The sequence below is a fragment of the Typopeltis vanoorti genome, chromosome 15 (genome assembly GCF_054136105.1).
Source record: "Typopeltis vanoorti isolate ZY-2024b chromosome 15, IOZ_Tvanoo_1.0, whole genome shotgun sequence".
Taxonomy (NCBI): Eukaryota; Metazoa; Arthropoda; class Arachnida; order Uropygi; family Thelyphonidae; genus Typopeltis; species Typopeltis vanoorti.
The window spans coordinates 42,460,526-42,483,205 of record NC_143563.1 but is presented as its reverse complement, the minus strand read 5'-3'; the positions used below and the strand labels follow the sequence as shown (position 1 = coordinate 42,483,205).

Here is a 22,680-nt window from a genome sequence, read left to right as displayed (position 1 = left end):
TAACTCTCAACAGTGGAGAACCTACTTATCTGTCTCATTCTTATGGTACAAAGTATGCCCTAGATATCACTGCGATGTCTCCTGATCTTCACGACAAAGCTATTTGGTCTGTTTTGGAACCAGTAGGAAGCGACCATACCCCAATTGTAATCAATCTGAACTAGACCCACCCAAAAAAGAAAATATCATTGGAACTTCCAGAAGGCAAATTGGGAGAAATACAAGGATGAAGTAAGTAAAATACTAAAAGATCACACATACCATGATGACTTAGACAAAGATTATATAACTTGGAAAAATACTATCCTAAATGCAGCAAAGAAAAGTATCCTAAAGAGCTACAGGAGAAAAGTTATTTTAAACTACAGAAAGGTTCACCAGGAACTTGCCAGTAAAATAACTAAACAAAATGAATTATTGTTTAATATCTTAAAAATTGAAAGCTCCAGAAACCGGGATTGAGTACAACAAGATAAATACTGAAATTAAACAAAAATATAACATATTACAAAGAACTAGGTGGCAAGAATTTTGTCACAACTTAAATCCAAACACTTCAGATACCAAACGTTGGAAACTGACTGCTAATTTACAAAGAGACCTACCAAAGGCAAGTAAGACTAACACGCTAAAAGATCCAGATGGAAATATCAAAATTGGAGATAGGGAGATCTCAAATACTTTGGCCTTTCATTTTAAAAATATAATCAAACTGGATGAATACTAGGAAAGACCACCAAATATCAAAATAGGCTCGACAGCAGAAAAATGCTGCAAATTCCCCAAAATATCAAAACAAACTATTCTGGGATCAATTTACAATATCTGAATTGGGAGATGCCTTGTAGAGACTAGATATAAATAAATCATGTGGACCAGATAACATAAAACTAATTATGATCAAACATCTTCCTTCCCTAGCCCTAGATTGGCTACTTCGCCTATACAACAATAGCCTAAAACAAGGAAAAGTTCAGGAAGACTGGAAGACAGCCACAATCCTACCAATCTTAAAAGCCTAACAAACCGCAAGACCAACCAGGAAGTTAGAGACCAATTTCACCGACTTCAATTCCAGGCAAATTAATGGAAAAAATGATGATACTCCAACGTTTGAATTGCTATCTAAACAAAAATAGTATACTACCACATTTTCAGGCTGCCTTTAGAAGAAATCACTCAACAACTGATCAACTTTTCTACTTAACCAAGACAATTTAAGATAACTTCCAGACCAAATCCACCATTTCAGATTTTATAGATTTTAGCAATGCCTTTGACAAGGTGTGGAGGCAGAAACTCTTTTCCAAACTTTGTCAAATTGGAATAGAAGGGAAAGTTCTTAACTGGATCTATGACTTTCTAAGAAATAGAACAATTCGAGTTAGAATAAATAATACCGTTTCCAAGAAAGTGAAAATAAGACAGGGACTCCCTCAAGGTAGCATTTTGAGCCCACTCCTTTTTTCCATCTACTTAAATGACTTAGATAAAAATATAAATAAAGAAACAAAGATAGCTATGTTTGCTGATGATTTGGTCGCATTCTCAGCTCACAACAACCTAGAAACAGCAGAAGGTCACACGAAGCCATTGAAAGTTTAGCTACATACTATGAAAACCAAAAAAATCAAAATTAACCCTAATAAATCAGAAATCTGTGTTTTTACTATTAATAACCACCTCAGAAAGTGGAGACCAAAGATTAAGCAAAACAATCAACTAATTACATTTAATGAAAACCCAAATACCTTGGAGTTACCCTGGATCCATATCTAAGTTTCAATAAACATATCAACAATGTTGCAGTCAGAGCAAAAAGAAGACTAAATATCACGAAAAGTATCTAGGTAAATAGTTGGGAGCTGATGCTAAATCCTTAAAAGTCACATATACCTCTATTATCCGTCCCATAATGTAATATGCTTCGCCAATCTGGATGCAAACATCACAAATCAGTTTAGACAAGCTTATAAAAATTCAGAAAAATACAGCTAAAATCATATGTGGACTAAGGAATACAACTCCTGGAAAAATAGCGGAATTCGAATCCAACCTTGTTCCTTTAAAAATTAGGTGGCAAGAAAATCTTACCAAATTTGTAGAAAAAAAGAGCCAACCTTGCACATCATAGAACAAGGGAACTTTTTAAAAACTGGAAACCAACAAACAGAATACAGTAAAAATCAACAATGCATGAAATCATAGAAAATAAAATTCCCTTGGATTGTCCAAATAAAATAGCCGACTATCCAGCATTTCCTCCAAATCAAGACAGGAAAAATATAGTTATCAACTCTGAAATAGGGAAACATGAGAAAAAAGCCTAGAAAACCCCGAAATCTTCAGATCATTAGCTCTTTCAAAAATAATGGAATATGGACCTAACTCAATAAAGATCTACACAGATGGCTCCAAAAATCCAAATGGCAATTCTGGGAGTGGCGTACTGATCTATGGCTCTCATAATATAGAACTAAAAACAACTAACAGTATATTGGATGCAACTCATACCATGCAGAATTAATAGCCATTAACACAGCACTGCAATATTTGGACAAACAAAACCGAAAGGAGTTTATATTTTTCACAGATTCCATAGCAGCCGTTCAAGCTATTAAGAACTGTTACACTGGCTATCAAGAAATACTTAGAGATATAGCAAAAAACATAAACAAACTACATAAGGATTCTGAAATAATCTTCCAATGGATCCCATCCCATGTGGGATTAAAGGGAAACGAAACTGCAGATGAAGTCGAAAAAATGGCCGCAACATCAAGTGATACCACAGATTTCGATCTTTTTAAAACCACCCAAAAAGAAAACATAAAAAGAACAATTCTTCAGGACATGACTTACCACTGGTACTCAGCAGAAAATCCAGGAGTTACCATCAACTCCAAGTTTAATTGCAATGTCACTACCATGATCTCTCGCCTCAGGACCGACCACACAAGACCAATCAAGTTTAGCAATGGCATAAAAGTCTTCCCCACCTGCAAAATCTGTAACATCGAGGAAGCATCGCCAATGCATTTCCTAAACTGTACGAAATATTTCAAAATGTGAACTCTATAACAACCTAGAAAAGGTTCTGTATAAAATGCATGAACTTGACCTCTATGATTAGTGTAATAATACCATGGGATAGTTGTTTTCAAACAACCATCTTAAGTGAAAACCACTTTTTTTCAAAACCACTGTCTCTTTCTGGGGAAGGAGAAGCAGTGGTCAATATTATTTTATTTTTGAGCACAACTCACGCATGTACTTGCTATTCCCTCCACTTATTTCAATATACAGTAATATAGAATTAAAATACTCCACATTTTTAAAAAAAAATATACATATGCCAAAGAGGAGGAAGCCCAGCCGTCTCACTAAATATTTTTTTCTTCCTTAATAACACTAAAAGTGAGTTATAATCCTTTTATATAATTAGAAATAAATTTAGAGATTTAAAAGTTGTAATTTTTAAAATAAATCTTGCGTTTTTTTAAATAAATATCTCTATATATTTTAATTTTAGTTTCGTTCGAAGCATAATTGTATACTGTCAAAAAACTGAAGAACATCTTAGTTTTACTAGAATAAATATATGCTAAGAAAACTATAAATCAGTACTGCTTTCTGAAAAAGTGAAGGGGGAGGGCACAAGGATTTTTTTAAAGAAAAAAAAGGGCATCTTTTTAAAAAGTTTGAAAACGACTGACTTAGAATATGTGTTTGAATAAAAGAACTGTTTGATTGCTCTTATTGTGAATTATTTTTTATCAACCCCAAGAAAGTAATTATTACTGCGACATTTGAATCACTCAGCAGCTTAGAACTGATACAGGAAAACACAGTATTAGCTTAAAACTGTTTTTCTACTATTTTACCAAATATTTGAGCTATTTCAGCATTCGCGTGACCGTCAAAGGCGTGTGTCAGTTTAACGATAACGCAATCTATATGAAATTTCCAGATACGCATCATCATATCTTACCTGTTGACGTTCAAGAAATTCATTTACATGATATACTTTATCAAAAGAATTAAATATCCAATATATCTAAACAGCAGGTTCACATTCGAGTTGATCGGAATAACTGCAACAGTAACTTGGTAGGATTCCATTTCTATAGTTGCATCATGAAGTGTATTCATATTCACATAGTTTTTCTGAGTTTTTTGGTGGCTGTAGCAAATTTGAAGACATTATCATCAGAACTTCGATCACCCGTATTCTCAGGTGGTAAATTCTTTCTTTATTTATTTTTGACTTATTATCGAATAGACTATATTCAAGGCGAAAACGGTAATATTTTAAGATCAGAAGTTAAAATGTATTCACTCAAACTTCAGCAGACGATATTTATTTAACGTCGTGCAACGATTTAAATCTGTATATTGCACGAGTCTAAAGCATGAGAGGAATATTATTAAAAAAAATTAAAAAAATAAGTGCAAATTCTTATTTTCATAATAGCTATTATTGTCGTAATATATATATATATATATATATATATATATGTGCTTGCTTTTTATAATAATAATAATATACATTATTATTATTAAGCCAATTTCGATTTATTTTAATACTGTACATTTATTAAAATTGCTATTTTTTTTTTACTTTCAGAGACCGAGAATGAATGTACGAAAGAGCTTGACACTTTTGAAATCACCGATGACTTCAAAGATATTATTCGGCGACCCATTAACGTCAAACCATTTTCTCGTAAACTATTGAAAACAAAAATGACTTTGTATACTTCAGAAAATCCCAGAGATGGTCGAGAGCTTATTGTATGTGATGATGAATCCATCACAACGTCTTTTTTCAATCCAGAACTCTACACAAGATTCATTATTCATGGTTATATGGATCGGGAGTCTTTTGGGCCGTGGATTCAGGTAGGTTTAAAAATAGTTTGAATAATGGTGATTACTAAGAAAAATCTAGTCATATAATCGAAGTAATTTAAAATATTTTTGGTATTCTAAAATAAATCAATATTTTAAAAGTTTTGCGTTTTTACCATCTGAAAATATATGGACCTTTTCACCAGATTAAAAAACTGAAGAACATCATTTCTCCATATATTTTATGAATATTAGCAATACAAAACTTAAATTGAATTTTTAGACTAAAATAAAATATATCTTGATTTAATTTTTCATTTGGTTAAATTTCAATAATATTATGATAAAACAATTTTCAGGAAATGAAAAACGAATTATTATTACGCCATCCTCAAAACGTCATTCTAGTAGACTGGAGTAGAAGCAATTTATTCCCATATTATCAAGCGGTTGCCAACACCAGGTATATTGGCGCTGAGATCGCTCAACTCATAACGAAAATGAAGGTAAGGCTATTGAATTGTTACTCTTAGCATTTATGAACTTCATGAGCGTATTTCTCTTTTCTTTGATAGAGGCTTTATAATTTTATTAATTTTGATTTCATGGCTTCTCCTTCGAAGTTGAATGATATACTACACAAAATCAAAAGTATCCGGACACCTATGAGTACTCGAAACTGTAGTCATACTTTCCCTGTGACACACACTTTCCAGTAGTGGACATTAATACGGGGTGAGTCTACCCTTTCCTTCTATGACAGCTCTAACTCTGCCGGGGAGACTATCTACTAGGTGTCGGAACGTCTCTGGAGGAATGGCAGCCCAGTCTTCCTGAAGAGCTGTCGCCAGAGGAGTTCATGATGTGGGTCGTTGGGTCTGGAGCGAAGACGGCGTTCTAATTCATCCCAAAGGTCAGGATTCAGGTCAGGGCTCTGACGCCAGACAGCCCATTTCTGGAACATTATTGTCCACAAACCATTCCCTCACAGACCTTGCTTTATGGCAGGTAGAATTGTCATGCTGATACAGAAAATAGTCATCACCGAATTGATCTTACTACCATAGACAGCACGCAACGGATCAAAATGTCCTTGTACCCTTTCACTTCTAGATTTCCATGTAGTGTACGCGCAACACTACCATGAAATGGAATGGACTTGGTCCACTGTAACTCCACCTCCTCCAAATTTTGCTGTTGACACTAAACACGCTCGAAGGAACCGTTCTCCAGGCATTCGTCTCACCTAGAACCTCCCATCTGATTCAATAAACGGGGTAAAAAAGGGTAAATGTTCTGACAGTCATCAGAAGAAGACAGATGAAATGGTTCGGACATGTGGAGAAGGCTAATGGCGTTCCAAAGCAAGCACTAGAAGGAATCGTTCCGGGACCAAGGATTAGGGGCCGACCTCGATTAAAATGGACTGATGACATCAAAAAAACAAATTCCTCCCTTTCTCAACTGACATCAAGAACAAGAGACCGAGATGATCGGAGGAAGCTAACAAAGAACATCATCTACCAGCCATGAGTGAACCAACGGTCCACTTAAGACTACGGGAGAAAAAAAAAAGAAAAAAAAAGACCTTTTCATCGGTACCACATGGAAAAGCGTGATTCATCACTCCAAATCACACGTTTCTAGATGTCCACTATCCAGTGTCGTCGCTCTTTACACCACTGCAGGCGTCGTTTAGCGTTCACAGGAGAAATGTTTGGTTTATGGGCAGCTGCTCGACCATGGAACCCCATTCCTCTTAACTCTTGACGTACAGTCATGGTGATGACTGGACAGTTAGTAGTACTGCGGAACTCCAGGGTGATTGTTTCATTCGATGTCTGCTGATTTCTACGAACCACCTTCTTCAAAGCTCGACAGTCCCTGTCTATCATTAAACGCGGCCTACTCGACCGTGGTTTTGTTGTGGTTGCGTCTTCACATTCCCACTTCACAATCACGTCACCAACTGTTGACTTGAACAACTTGAGGAGGGCTGAAATGTCTCTGACAGATTTCTAACTGATGTGTCAACCAATAACTAGTTCACGTTCGAAATCACTGAGCTCTCTTGACCTACCCATTCTGCTCGTACTTTTTAACACCGAACAACACACAGCTCCGTGCCTCCTTTTATACTGATAAGTGAGGTTGTAGTGACATCTAGAAGTCAGTTTACGAATTACAGAGGGGTGTCTGGATACTTTTGATCAGATAGTGTATTCGAGGATTTTCTAACTTATTGTTTTTGGACAGCACGCAGAAATGTTCATCATTTATATATTCCAAATCCTTTTTTTTTATTATCCACGCAGTTCGGATATCGTCGTACGTTTTTGTTTCATATATAATCTTCGCCACTATTGTTCCTTTCTTTTATTGAAGTTTTGGATAGCCTATTAAAAGTATTAAACCAGTTTTCAAACATCCACCAGTACGTTGAAAACACGCAGAGAATACATTGGAACATTATAATTTTGTTTTACAATTCGTTGAAAGAAATTAGGTTGTTCATTTAAAACAGCAATTATTAAATGCAAATTTTCATTCACGAGTGAGGGGTAATTGGCGTTGGTCTCATATTTCTAGCGGATAAAATTTTGTGAGCGAAATATATTTACCATGTTTCAATTTTAATTTTCAGATCAGGTGATTTGATCGAATGCCTTTCTTCTCCCAAAAGGGGCAGCAGCAGCAGAGCTCCTTTAGACCTAAATTAACTTTTTACTAACTTTTGAACATCTAAAACAGTTTAGTCTCCTTTCTTGAAGCCTTCTTTAATAGTGAGTCTCGGTGAATCAAAGATTTTCAAGAAAGAGAAAACAAAAGAGAGAGAGAGAGAGAGAGAGAGAGAGAGAGAGAGAGATGGGGGGGGGTTTAACTTCAATACTCGTATTACTGTCTGTAATACTTTGAGTTATAAGGTTCGAGGTGTAAAAAACGGCTTAGGAAGGATTACTTTGAAGAGGGATTAGGATCGAACCTATAATGGCCAGCCTAGCGCTATAGAAACAAATACCATTTCCTCAGAGGTTTTCTTATTGTTTTTACAATTCAGTCCACAGACTCACACCAGTGACATTCTTACAGACGTTATGTTTCTGCGGCATAACTTTTCTTTTTCTTATGCTGCTTCTGAATGAGCTTCCACCATTTCTCCAATCTGCTCAAAGTCTGAAGCTGGTCAATATCTATTAATCATCAGACTTCAAATCTGCCGAATCAATCTCACGTAGTACTCTTTCATTTCATTTACCTCTGTCCTCTGGAGTAATCTTACAATATTTTCCCCAAGGATCACAATGTCCAGCTGTATATCAACATCCAGTTCTCTTTCTTCCCTTCTTTTTTAACTAATAGTCAACATGAATCAGGTTTGTAACTTGTCGTGTGTGGAGAATATATATAGGAGAAATGGCATCTACTCCTTACGAAGTCATCTTTCCACCTTCTACCTGGGAATGCTTTTAATCTCTATCCAACCACTGTAACGTTTTTTCTTCCCCAACGTCTGCATAAATAACCAAAAAAGAAATCACTCCTACTATGTCATAAGAATATTATTGCATGCATTTTGTAGTCTTTCGACAGAAAGATATCTGAACAATCTTGAATAATCTCAGTACCAAATAGTGCTGGTTTGGTGGATTCACCCATTGTACTCGAAAGTTGTATTCTGGAACTATCGCCACCATCTTATATCTTCTTTACACTATTTCATATTTAGTTGGAATTTATACAACAACGTGGAACTAAGGTTATTATATTCAAACCCCAGTCTTCTAGTAAAGATCATCCATAGTCATCTTCTTCACTGCCATGTAGCTCGGATACTCAATGACCACTTGAATGGATTTTACTATTCTATGTTTACAGCGGATCTGCCAGCCTAGATCATTCACCTGTAGCTACGTCAGAAAATGTTCAGAGAAACTTGTGCAGTAGCTCTTGGTATTTCTTGTAGTTAATCCTATACGACAATAAAATAATTCCAAGGTTTTCCTTTTTCTCAATTTCCTATGGCTGTTTATTTCATGTCATGGGAGATGGAGGACATCATCCTCTTCACCAAAGCATGAGTTCCCTAGTGTTTAATAATAATAATTTTAATAATTGGAGGCGTACATTGCCTCCTATAAACTGCAAACCCTATGCATAGTTTTACTAATGGTAATGCAATCCATTCGTCTTCTTTATTTGACAAATCCTGTAATGACGAAACATTCCAAAATTCATTATTTTCTACCACGAATACGTTAAACATCGATATCCTTACTATTCACCAAAGGCGTGAAGACAGCCTAGTCACAGTTGGTTAACCAAAGGAGTCTGTAAAAAGAAAATCTCAATTCGCCTCTTGTTATCTTTGATAAGAACCCATCGTCCGACAATTTCAGACCTCTCTCTCTCTCTCTCTTCTTAGAGTGATATTTATATCTTGCACTTCCAGATCATTACATCACATTCATAGGCTCTCCAGCCATATTTTAGTTAAAGACATTTACCAAACGATGCGAGGAGATGCTCACTTTGTTTATTTAAAATATAGTGAAATCCTTCTAGAGTGAAACTTGCCAGTCATAAAAAAATAAAATAAAAATAAAGTAAAAATAAACTAATGACACATTTCTAGTAGATGTGCGATGCAATATATTAAAATAATTCAAATATAAAAATAATAACTCTAAAAAATACATACAATTGTGCATTTAACAACTTTTATGTATAAACCGATAAAGTTATAACACGACAAAGTTCTATAATGAAGTCACACAGATTGCCAAGTTTGTCGGAAAAGTGGTATTGAACTAATATTGATAAATAAGGTCAATAAATATTGAATAATAAATATTGTTTCAATAAATACTGATATTTAAAGTTCCAAGAATATTGTGTTTACTTAAATTCCCTTCTCTTTTACAGGAACTCGTTGGTTTGAAAGAGGAGCTATGCCATATTATTGGCCATAGCCTTGGAGCTCATGTTGCAGGATATGCTGGTGAACGTCTGAAGAACTTGGGACGAATCACAGGTTTGCTGCATTATAAGTCTGTAAACATAAATTTTTATTTTTGGATAACTTTTGAGAAACCTTTTAAGAAGAATTAATGAAGTCAGTTAGCTTTATTTTAATCCCCATAGATGGTTCACACTTTCTTTCTCTTTGATCTGGACATTAACATAGACACTCAGCAACTTCTTGTACGAGGGGATGAGGGGTATACATCCATTACATGACAAAAATAAATGAGGCAACAGTTGTAGGCTATAAGGACAGTTCGAATAAACTTACATGGGGATATTCCAGCACAGAAATGTACTTCACTAACATAATATTAAATCAATGCATGCCATTGCTTTGCGAATGCTTTGATAGAGGAATTCTGCGATGTACTGATGAAACGGATAAAGAATCATCAACATAAGTCTAATTATCTGCATAGTCTACTGAAAAAGCTGTCCTGTGTTTGAGAGTAAGAGTTATGGAAATTGTATAGGAAGTGGCTTGTGACTACTTGGGTGACATTCCTCCATTTTCCAGCTAAATGATTTGCGCAATGAGGTCCATGAGAAGAATCTGTGACTAATCACCAGAAATTATCGTTACGCAAAAGACAAATGAGCAGTCGAATTTATTTTACCTTATAAAAATGCACTAGATGATGGCAATAAAAGAGATCAATACCAATGACAAATTTTATTTTATATATTTATCTTGTATAAATTTTGATGAAGTCAATATCTTATTCTTTATGTTTATTTAAGGTAGACCGTACGTCTATGCACAATAGGTTTTCACTTTTTCAAAAAAAAATTTTTTTTTTCTAAATATAATAACATCGTAGCCTAATACAAGACATCTTGAATTTGGAAATTTTAGTCTTTTGATATATTTTTAAAATTTCTGCAGTGTACGCATAGCTTTGTGCTAATTTCAATCATGCGTGGTGGGAAAACTACTTCGATTCTGTTCTTCCACGCCTAGAACAATCAAGTCTTCTAGATTTTTTTTTCCCCACAAATGCAATCCATTCCATAACAGGAAATTCATAAGAAGAATTCATATAATAAATATGAATTAGGATAAGAACGTCATCTTTCGTCAGCTTACTAAAAATGCGCTTAACTGTGGAGATGATAGGTGGATGTCTTGAGATTGCCGAAAATTTAGAATAAGAGAATAAATGCCGTCTGCTCCGTTTGGAGGGTGAAAAGGCATTAGAGGATTTATTATTATTATTATTATTATTATTATTATTATTATTATTATTATTATTATTATTATTACTGTGTTGTAAGATATATTACCATCATCTAAGAAAGGTTTTAAAATGACATTTTTATAATGTCTTTGAGGAAAGGATTGAATTTTCAAATGAGTCTACATGCTAACAGATCGGCAAATGTGCGGATACCATTTTCTTAAGTATTACAATAAAGAGGGACAAGATTTATTTTCTCACATTTACTCTGCAAGATTAATTAATACTTTGACGTAAACTATTTATACAATAATATAATCGTACAGGCAGTCATCAACTTACGATGGTGTTCTATTCAGACGATTGCCGTCTTAAGTCGAAAACATTGTAAGATCGAAATCAGTATATGAACTATAAGGATATGTTAACAGTTAACATACCCGGATGCTAAAATGTGTAGGTCTGTTTGGTGATATTTTAAGACACTAATTTAAATCCTTTGTTTATAATGTAATAATACAATGTGAAAATAAGAACATAAAACATCAGAAATAGGAGGGGAAGTCATTAACAACAAATTCTTCAAATTCAGGAATTATCACTAAGGGTTCTGAGGATCGTTCACCAGATGCATAACTATCAGAAAGTCTAAGCTCATCTTCAGAGGGTGAGAGTGCCAGCAGGGATGGGCTTCTTTAAAAATGTATACATTACATTCAACTTAGTCTGCATAAGTTGAGTGTTCTTCCACAGCTTCCACTAACTGTTTTACTTTTTCATTGTCAACCTCCAACTGCAATTCTTTAGCTAGCAGCTTTATGAACTCCGTGCTGAATATGCCAGCAATTATATTACTTTCAAATGTCTGAGGGTTTTCTTGCTCTCAGTATCAACAGGCTTAGCAAAAGATGGAATGGCTGGAATACCTTTAATGTCTGAAATAAAATCAGAAAGTCAAAATATGTGTATGTGTGAGAAAATCCTCTGTGTGTGTGTGTGTGTGTGTGTGTGTGTGTGTGTGTGTGTGTGTGTGTGTGTGTGTGTGTGTGTGTGTGTGTGTGTGTGAACTATTACTCATTTTTTAGTTTATGTTCTGTGCGTTATATTATAAACTGCTTATTTATATTTATGGGCTGTTTTCCTTTTCGTTTTAGCCCTTGATCCTGCTGGGCCTTTTTTCGAAGGAATGCCTGCAACAGTTCGTGTGGACCCTAAGGATGCTCTGTTTGTTGACTCTATTCATTCGGATGCAAAATCTATTCTCTTCTTTGGTAATTCTTTTGCTTTTCTTTTTTAAAAAAAATACTTGACAGAATATAAAGACCAATGCACCGGATTATAGCTCAATTCCTTATTTATATTACATAACACTAATGTTCCCCTATTCAAGTAATTAATTCATATTCCTATTTTCAATGCCAGGAGTGCTTATTCCACATGCTTGTTCATTTACACGCTATTAATCACCATCCATTTATCGTGTAAATCATGAATACCAATCACCGGTTCTTGATCGTTATTCACGAACTTGATGTTCAGCATTTGTATGATATCCAAACTTTGCGTCCTTGCATATTGGTTAAAGATTAAAGTTTGCTGGGATCTTATGAGGAATGAGAGAAGAAAAAAAACAGATGTCAACTAAATTTTTTTCCTAGAAGATAAACCATAATCTTTATTGTGCTACGATGATAAGTCCAATACTTTCCCGTGAGACAAATAGGAAATCATTTGACGTATCTTTGAACCGCGATAAAGATTTGGGTTAATCTTCTTTGGAAAACGTATAATTGACAGCTGTTAACAGATATTATTTTCTCATTCTAGTGGAGATATTTCTCACAAAACTTTTTGTTTCTTACAGTAGTTAAAGTATCGGTGAAAGCAGCAATAACATTTCCTATAAAGTGTGATTATCATCATGAAATTCCGGATTCACATGATCTTTAAGAAATGCGAAGTGTCTTTAGTCCAATACATGAAGATGAGATGAAAAGTTGTGGTAATCACCATGAAGGAATTGAAATAGAACCACGTAACTTACACATTATTCTACATTACCAACGAAGTGTTATACACTTGCTACAACGCTGCCGCATCATTTGCAATCATCTGAGGAAAAAAAGTCTTTACCTTGTTGCACAAACCAGTCATTGTACTGGATTAACCTGCCAATTTTGGACTTCAAAAACCAAATTATATTCCAATATTGGCTGAAAATATAATCAAAGACAAAACTGATGGTATAACATGATAAAGTGTAATATACATTGCTTGGGAAGAAGTCAAAGGACACCATAGTGTGAGGAAGAAACAGACATAGCTCCCACTTTAATACGATGTAGGACCTCCTTTCAATGGGAATGTGGGACTATTCTTCTTATAGTCATGTAATGAGGTCCTGGACGGTTGTGGGGAAGAGATCCATTGACCTCATTCGACACTCCAGTTCATCCCACAGATGTTCAATAGGGTTGACATTATGGCTCTGTAGAAGCCAGTCAAGTTTGGTGACGTTCATGTCCACAAACCACCCAGTTTACAGCCGCAGCATTATGACACAGTGCAATTTCTTGCTGAAAGAGACAATGGTCAGTTCCGTAGAAACGTCACAAAGGAAGAAGCATTACATTATCCATAATGTCCAGACACCTCTAGGAGTTCAATATTCGTAGAACCAAGCAGAAGCCTGAGGCCGAACTATAAAAAAAAAAACAAGACCATACCATCACACCGCCGCTTCCAAATTTCATAGATGGGGTTACGCACTGTGGTAAGAGACGTTCACCGGGAATCCTCCACACTCACACCCGTCCATCTGCTCGGTAGATGATGTAGTGTGATTTGCTCCATAACACAGCTTTCCAAGTTTCCACGTTCCACTGTACAAGCTCTTTGCATCGCTGAACACAGCGCGGCCTGCTGGTTCGAGTAATGGGGGAGGGGGGGGCTTGCCTATGCAGTTCTACCATGGAAACCCATGTTGTGAGTTGATTATGAATGATTTTGTGCAGATTCGTATTCCAGGAGATGCTAGGAACTCTGCATTCAACGTGTCGGCAGGCGAATGGTGGTTTTTACCTATCCTTCGTAGCACTCTGCGGTCATGTTCAGTGAGTGTGATCAGTTGTTCACTGCGGATAACACTTGCAGATGACTTTCTGCGCTTCCATCTCAGTCTAGTATCACTGATTGTTGACCTGGATGGCCCAGTTTGTCAACAATTTGCCGAGCTGATAGGCCTGCGACACGGCATCTTATCAAACCCCTCTTTCAAATCCCTTAGTTCCCTTTTCGCAGCCATTTCACTCGGACACAGTTACACTGACTTGGGAGCGTCATATTCCGCAAATTCATACCGGCTACAAACACGTGACTCATTAAATGGCACAATACATCATGTCCGTGGGATGTTCATTGATCTCTCTCCAAGCAGTATGTATATATAAACAATTTTTTTTATGAAATTGCATGCTATTTTCATATACAGACGACACCACAGAGGTATTACCAAGATATCATTATAGCACAAGTAAAGTGAACAATTCAAATCTACTGTTTTTTCATGAAACAATTTCATAATAGCTACAGCAATACTATCAAGCATTAAAAGCAAATGCTTTTTTTTTTCAAAGATGTACAAGAAAAAATCTTTTTACAACTTTGGCTAAAAAGATTATAGACAGAAGTTGTCAAAAAGTCTTCGTAGGTTGAACACAGACAGCTTCCTTGAATTTCCTAACAATATTATATATATATATATATAATATTCTCAGTTCTTTCGAAATCTAGAATTTACAAATTTACCTCTCGATGAGTCTTTGGACTCCCTGGAGGTGTCACATAATAATAATAATAATAATCTTTTCGGTTTTAACTTTTTCATCATTGAGTTTTAAAATTCTAGTCTATCTTCACGTATTTCCTACACTTGTCACTATCTTGTACCCACGATTTTTGCAAACGATCTCGGCTCCAATCAAGTCTTCAGACAAGTTTTCACCATCCATACTTTCAAGACACTGGTATGTTAATATTCTTATGCAATTCAACTGTTAAGCATAGTCGTTAAAAGGGGCCTGCTCCATTGCCAAAAGTAACTTAGGTTTTTCTTTTATATTGTAAAAATTTTACGAGTATCATGATTTTTAGTAATATAAGGTATTAATAGAAGTTATATGTTTATTTATTTTATTTTTTTATGTAACCTCCACCCACGAAAGACCCTAAACTTATAGTACATTAGTACCATGGGTGGGATGAGGATTTTTTTTTTTATTTATTAATTTTTGCAATTTTTCTGTAATCTTTTATTCATTTTTACTTGGTTCGGACACTTTGCTCTAGAAACCAAACACTGAACTTTTTCAAGTCACTTCAAGCCTCCAATAAGCCGGGTGATAGTTTCACACAGAACGACGAAATTCTTCCAGGGCGTGATTTGATCCTGCAATCCTCTCTCCAACTGCATGTTGGAGAGAGAATGCGAAAACCATGGCTAGCAATTTATGTTTCGTAATTTAAATACAACAACATTATAATTTTTCTTCGATTAATTCATAAACTCTACTCACTTCCCCGCTTTTTCATTTCTCTCTGTCTTTCTCTTTCTCTCTAAGGTTTAGGTATGGAAAGCCCTGTAGGACATATAGACTTTTATCCGAACGGTGGGTATAAACAGCCAGGTTGTAAAACATCGTGGATCGATGGACTTCCAGAATGTAAGTAATAGTTCTTTTATTGAAATACTAACAATGATTATGTATTTATTCGATCCTAGGATCTATTCAAAATGTGTTTGCCAGCGACATTCACGATCACACAGATACGGAAACCATTACCACCACATCTGATCAAATCACACGAACTCACTGTAACTTACCATGTTTGTAACAAATTTTGTTTCACTTTCAGGTTGAATGCCGACCTTCTTCCAAATCAGTGCGTCCCCGTAGGGCAATATAAAGGACGTCACGTCATTTATGCTTCGGTTGTAAAAGACTTGGATTGGAAACGCGTCTAAAATGCGAGGAAATTTCATATCATTTAAAATGAAGATAAGTTTGGTCTTATAAGAAAGTGGCAGACTTATCATCCTACAAAACAAAACAAACAAACAAAAAAAAACTGGCGAGAAGAACACATGCGGTTAACAGATATAGCACACTGGTCTAGATCTAGGTGCTTAATTCCAACCAACATCCAATCTACTCCTTTAAATCACGGATCGATGTGATGCCGAACAAATTTTGGACTATGCAGCTGAATGACAGTTTTGTAGTAACGATATTTTGCATATTTTTAGATAGCAATAGGCTGCCCGTTGATTTATTTTGGCCTGTGTAATATTACACATTCCGGTATGTCTTCTGAATTACCCAACAGATGGCAGTAAAACTGCTAAACAGTATTTTTTTTACTATTACGTAATCAGACAGAATCAGATGAATCATTGGAAAAGGCAGTTATGTTGGAGGAGATTGAGGGAACGAAAAGAAGAGGAAGACCACAAAAGAGTTGGATAGACAACATAAAAGAACTCATCACCTTAAACTTGCAATTGCTGAAGAAAGGACAAGAGGCCAAGTGGGGGTGGAGAGCCTTTGTTCACAAGATCATCAATAGTAGAAAACGATTGAATGGGCACGTAGCAACGACAATCAGACTGACATTTTGACTCATGCAAAACTTCATATAAAGTTACCGCACGCACGCACGCACGCACGCACGCACACACACACACACACACACACACACACACACACACACACACACACACACATGTTCCTCAGTGTAATGAATTCAATAAATAAATACCACATGCGAAATTAAAAATTAAGAAAAATAGTAACCAAAACATGAAAAATTTATGAATAATGTCAATATGTCAATTACAACCCATAAACAAGTGGATAAAAAAAGAGAGAAGTTCGGAATGGAATGAACAGTTAATAAAACGGATCCGAAACGGAAACCAAATACGATCTTTTCGTATTTGGTTTCCAGTCCGATAGCCAGGGACTGGAAACCAAATACGAAAAGACCAGTTGGTAGACCAACAACAACACAACAACAACAACAACAAAAAAACACTATGGACTGATCTGCCTGTATTGAAGATGCAACAAGCAGAAGTTAAAGCAAAAAGAAATATTAACACTCAATTTATTTGGATTTTATTGACTTCAAATAATTTCAGTTCCTTGTATTTTTCTGAAGTCTACTTGAATTTTTTTTTGAACAGACTGTGAATTAATTTATGTATATATATATATATTTTTTTTTTCCCCCCAGTGTTACGTCGATTTGTGAGTTGCAACCATCAACGCTCGGTAGATTTCTTCACCCACTCAATTAATTACAAAGAACCCCTACCTGTTGGATATGTGTGTCACGACTGGGAAACGTATATGAAAGGAAGCTGTATGAGCTGCAATAATGGAAGCGATTGTGCCATTATGGGTTTCAGTACTAACGAGTCCTACTCAGCTGAAAACATGCTTACAGAAAGAAAATTTTTCTTGGAAACAGCAGGAAAGGCTCCCTTTTGGTGTAAGTTATCACTAAATCTTTTGATTTTGATTTATTCTTTTGATATACTTAAACGTTTGCAGTTGCATAAGCGTAAACCATTGAAAAAGTAACATTAACTGCTAATCAATTCAAAGAAAGCAATGAAGCACGAACGCACGCACGCACGCACGCACGCACGCACGCGCACACACACACACACACACACACACACACACACACACACACACACACACACACACACACACACACACACACACACACACACACACACACACACACACACACACACACACACACACAAGTGCAATAATCAACTAAGCACAGACCTTGAAAATCATATTAAGGCATTGAACTTCCTTCCGTAGTCTATTTTATTGAGACTTAGGATCCATTGTACAATGTCTTAGGACATTAAATTTTTTATTCACCTTGGTCAGTAAAGGACATTATAACAAATAAACTATTTTGATCATTTAGATACGCAATTATTGTAGTAGTTATTGGTTTAATAAATTACCGAATGCAATTAACGTTATTATGCAAAATAATTATATAATACGAATCACCATTTTTCAGTGAGCAGCTACCGTGTGACGATACAGCTTCACAAACCTACTGCCGATCACCAAGACCAGAAAGGGACGATATACTTGACGGTGAGTGGGAAAAAGGAAGACGAAAGCTTTGATCTGCCCACTATGTAAGTATACTCGAAATAAAATGAGTATGCAGTATAAGGATTAAAAAACAAAACAAAAAAAAAACACCTTTGGCACTATGACTGGACAAAATTTTAATTAGACGAAATTACCCAATTTTCTTAGGGGTGGGATTATTGTGATTTTATTTGCTGTTATAGTATACGTCAGTCTAAATTGTCAGATTTCATGTTCATACAAGTTCAGGATCGAACCTGATAGCGATACCCCCATTATTTGAAGACTCTGCACATCTCCATTGCAGTTTTTAAAATACATTTTTAGCAATGGAAGCAGCCTTATAAACTGCCCAAACTTGATGAATTCATAAAATGACAGGTAGTTGATGGGGCCATAGGCCCGTCCTGCAAAACTTAGTACATAACACTTAGGTCTGTTACATTGATGTTCTTTTCACCTATTGAAATCGGGAGGTGCCAAATAATTGAAAAACGCCTATTTCTAAGAAATAAACAAAAGACGTTAGTTTACAATAAATAAATAAAATAAAAAATAAGAAAGAACAAGAAAAAGGAAAAAAAGTAACTATTATTGCTTAAAACCTGCATATCATTCTCCTCTGATATGCAGGTTTTAATATTATGAAACAGTATGAAAATTTGTATGTGTAAACTAATCTTAAAAGATTATTTTAGTATATTTACAAATATGTCGTATATATTTTTAGGCAGCTCTGCCCCCGTAATACTAGGGTTTTTTTTTTTTTTTTTGAATCATTAATCTATTTCTGTTTCAGGAGTTTCTCCCATGGAGAGAACTACACTTTCCAAGTAAACACTGTAAAAAGACTAGGGGATTTGAAAATTCTCTCCTTCAAATGGAAGGCTAATCTTTTACCTATAACAAGACGTAAGCAGTTATTTGTGAAGCACGTCGAAGTGGCTTCATTGAATGCTGTTGACAAAGAGTAAGTACTTCATTTGTATAAACTGAAATCTTATTTGTTAGTTTAAATAACTTTGTGGCAGGAATTTTTCATTTTCACCAGTATAATCATTGACACCGTGTTGATAATGTTTTCTCTTCACTCGCGTGGTAACCAAACTATTCCGGCTTGGGCAAGTTCACAAAATGCTCCTTTAGTATTGGAAATGCAAAATGCCTTACTAGAATAGCACTTTATTCTTCTTCCACGAAGAATTTAAAGTCAAATGGACTAGTGTCCTGAGATCAAAGGAAGTTCTATGCCATTTTCCAGTTCTCCATCAATTCCGAAGTTGTTTGGAATACAAGTTACTGGAAAAAAACACTTCTGTATTTTCAGGTGATTATGGGTTGATTAGTATTTGGGAATTTAATGTAATTCGGTTTCAGTTTCTATCTCTAATTCACATATATCTGTATAAATAAAAATTCTGTATGGATTAAATTTATCATTATTTCCAACATGGGAATTTTAACAATATCGTGTTCTAATGATTGGTAAAAAAAAACTTTCGAGTGTGTCTAATTTTCGGAATGTTTCTGTGGATTTAAACTTCAATATATGATGTCTGCGTTTGTTATCGCTTTGTTAATGAATTATCCGGGTGAGAATAGTTGCCCAGCTGATCACATGCATCACAGAAGAACAGTTCAGTGATTCGACTTTTACAGAAGAAAGTACAACACAGCAGATTATGGCAGCATTGTTTTACCATAGCGAAGCATGGTAATACAGAAGTGGATTCAAATATATATACAAAAACGGTAGAACAAATATCTCTGAATGTTTTCTAATTAGTAGCGTAATCCTCTCTAACAAATGAAATGGCTTGAAAAAAGCGACAGCACTTATGTACAACAGGAGATTTAATATGGAGGAAGTGACAAATCATCTGTAGACTGCAGACACAGCACACTTCACTTCCATTTTGTGTAAGACGATTCGCAAACCAAGCACGAACAGTAGAGACAAAATTATTTGGTGTTTTAACTTTCAAATCGGTATCCATGGAAACGTGGAAAACATGGAGTGACTTGGAAACGTGGAACATTACGCGAGGTAGAAGTAACGACAGAGTTCGGGATGGAAACAAGTAAAATAAAATTGCAATTATAACCAGTAGTTGGCAAAGAGATGCTCGTATAAAAGAGGGCTGTTCTCAGAAGGTGGGTTGTGTTGATGCATATGGATTCAAACAAAATATGAGACCTATAGAATCCACCTGACACAGTAGTTCAGACCTCGTTCTGTCGGATTGTTTGGGTCGATTAAAAGGCTTGAAAGGCTCCTATTTGAGATGATAAAGAGGTTCAGTAAGTGCATATCTGAATTTCTGGCCACCCAAAAGCATCTATACCGGTGAGCCTAGTACATTCAAAACCAGAAGAATGATGTATGAAATGACAGCTTTAAGTTCCGTATTGATTTCAATAAATATTCATATTGAGGATGCATACTTGCTATCGCATGTCAGTTGTAATTCGTTGCATTTGCTGAGTACTAGAATAAACCAAATCATTGGAATAGGTTTTGTTTTTGTTGGTTTTGAAAAGGTTAATTATTTTCGAATTGTCATAATCGGAGAACGAAAATGGAGAATTCAACACATAACTGATAAGAAGTTCGTGACGTAGATTATATAGAAAAAAAATGACCTTATAAAATCATTTTGTTTTGGCCGTTATCTTATTAACTTTGCATCTTAAAAAAAAAAATCAGCTAACGCCTTTCATTCCCTTTATAGGGAGTAGGCGAGGCCTTTATATCCTATCTATCTTTCGGAGACTGAGTGGGCAGTTCAACCTCCATCATGATTTATCAGCAATCAAAAAATTACCCACGATCTCGTGTGATTTAAACCCTAACTAGGATTTGGTAAGATATTAAGTATGCAAGGTCAAATATCGTTCAACAGTAATAATAATAAAATCGAAATAATTATAATAATTTTGCCAATTTAAAATATGATTTTAAATTAGGTAACTGTGCTTGACTAATGGTATATCGTTATAATTTTGACCATCAGAATGTTGAAGCGAATTAAGTTGAAATTGGTTATATTGTTTAATTTAACATTATAAAATTCTGTTAACAAAATATTTTTAAATGGTTTGGTAAAACTTTTTAAAGAAAACATTATTTAAAAAAAAATAGGTCTTTCTGTAAAATGTTAGTGACTCAGAGAATGACCAAATTTTATAATGAGCAGTTTTTATAATGGTGTGTTTAATATATTTTCCTCATTAATTTACTGTAGAGAACGTCTACGTCAGAGTTATAAATTCTGTGCAGATGAAGAAAGTCCAATCGATTCTGGTAGTAAGGCAGTCCAGTTTCTGCAAGACAAATGCGAAGAGTGAATTTAATGGGATATTACAAAAGAATTGGAAATGGAGTATCTCAAAATGTTTTTTTTTGTAGTAAAGCCAACAATACAATAAACCGAAATGCAGTGAAGTATACTAATAAGTTTGATTTCGAAAAAATGTTTCGAAAAAAATTCTTCATGTGTGTGTATGTGAGAGAGAGAGAGAGAGAGAGAGAAACCGAATCTGTAGCTATAAACTACAATAAAACTGCCTAATCTCATGGTAGAACATATTCAGCTAGTCTTAACATGTCATATGAAGAGATGATATCCTCTTCGCAGGATATTAACTCTTCGAAGAAGAAGAAACACAACACAGCGATATTGGTTACGTTATGTGTGTTTTAGATTCGTGAAAGGTAACTGTATGTATTTTGAAAGTAGGCTTGTCTTTCTAGAAAGCAAAATGTCGGGGTTTTCTGATAGAAATTTGATCTTCCGATTGAGAATAATTATATTATTAAATTAAATTATATGGAAACTGGAACTCAGGTCAAAACATAGGATAATTCTATTGGCTGCGCTACCATGCCTACCAAGAAAATTCCAAAAGGATAATAATAATTGGATATATCGGCAATTTCATTCCAGTGCCATCCCGAAAGTTTTGAAACCTACCACATATACTACTATGAAATGATTCAGGGACTGATACAACTTAACCCATCTTTATATCAAATAAAAAGTTTACTCAGGTGAAGCTTTTAGTAAACACGGTGATATAAAAGTGGCCGATGAAAATTGTCCATATATATACTTTTCTAAATATCCTTGCTGTAGTGAAATTCAAACCTGTTACCTATCCTAGAAAAAAATAGAGTATGTCCACTAATCTATGGACAAGTGGAGTTACTCCCCGAATCGTCAAAAAAATTACAAGGATTTGTAGACCAACGTTTGAAGAAAGAAAGAGAAAATCTAATGAATTTATCATAATTTTGAGCAGCAAGCAACTTCCGTTCATTTATAGTTAGCGCTTCCTTAGAAGTCTGATATTTGTTTATCTACTGGGAAAAAAAATCTAAGTTTGAATCCCGTAAATGGGAGGAACTTTCATAAGTACTCTTCAATTAAAACGTA

General features: G+C 35.1%; 2 protein-coding genes across 3 annotated transcripts in view; both read left to right on the top strand.

Annotated features, from left to right (window-relative positions):
- Positions 1-22,680, top strand: part of LOC150098700 (uncharacterized) — a 121,636-nt gene that overhangs the window by 60,055 nt on the left and 38,901 nt on the right. The window lies entirely within an intron of this gene.
- Positions 4,103-21,655, top strand: LOC150098701 (pancreatic lipase-related protein 2-like). 2 transcript variants are annotated; one of them, XM_090405652.1, is made up of 10 exons: positions 4,103-4,237; positions 4,628-4,902; positions 5,211-5,357; positions 9,775-9,883; positions 12,209-12,325; positions 15,674-15,775; positions 17,349-17,606; positions 18,165-18,288; positions 19,044-19,214; positions 21,490-21,655. In XM_090405652.1, the coding sequence occupies exons 1-10, from the start codon at positions 4,138-4,140 to the stop codon at positions 21,590-21,592; spliced, it is 1,506 nt and encodes a 501-aa protein (XP_090261778.1). In that variant the 5' UTR covers positions 4,103-4,137; the 3' UTR covers positions 21,593-21,655. The 2 variants fall into 2 exon arrangements, with proteins under 2 accessions (XP_090261778.1, XP_090261779.1); XM_090405653.1 differs by lacking the exon at positions 21,490-21,655 and adding an exon at positions 20,977-21,086.

What these genes read in the sequence shown, in the direction of transcription:
- LOC150098701 (XM_090405652.1), top strand. Translation starts at nt 4,138, where the DNA reads ATGAAGTGTATTCATATTCACATAGTTTTTCTGAGTTTTTTGGTGGCT. An exon ending in TCGATCACCCGTATTCTCAG is followed by an intron (nt 4,238 to 4,627) that starts GTGGTAAATTCT and finishes TTTTACTTTCAG; the next exon opens with AGACCGAGAATGAATGTACG. An exon ending in AAAATCTATTCTCTTCTTTG is followed by an intron (nt 12,326 to 15,673) that starts GTAATTCTTTTG and finishes TTTCTCTCTAAG; the next exon opens with GTTTAGGTATGGAAAGCCCT.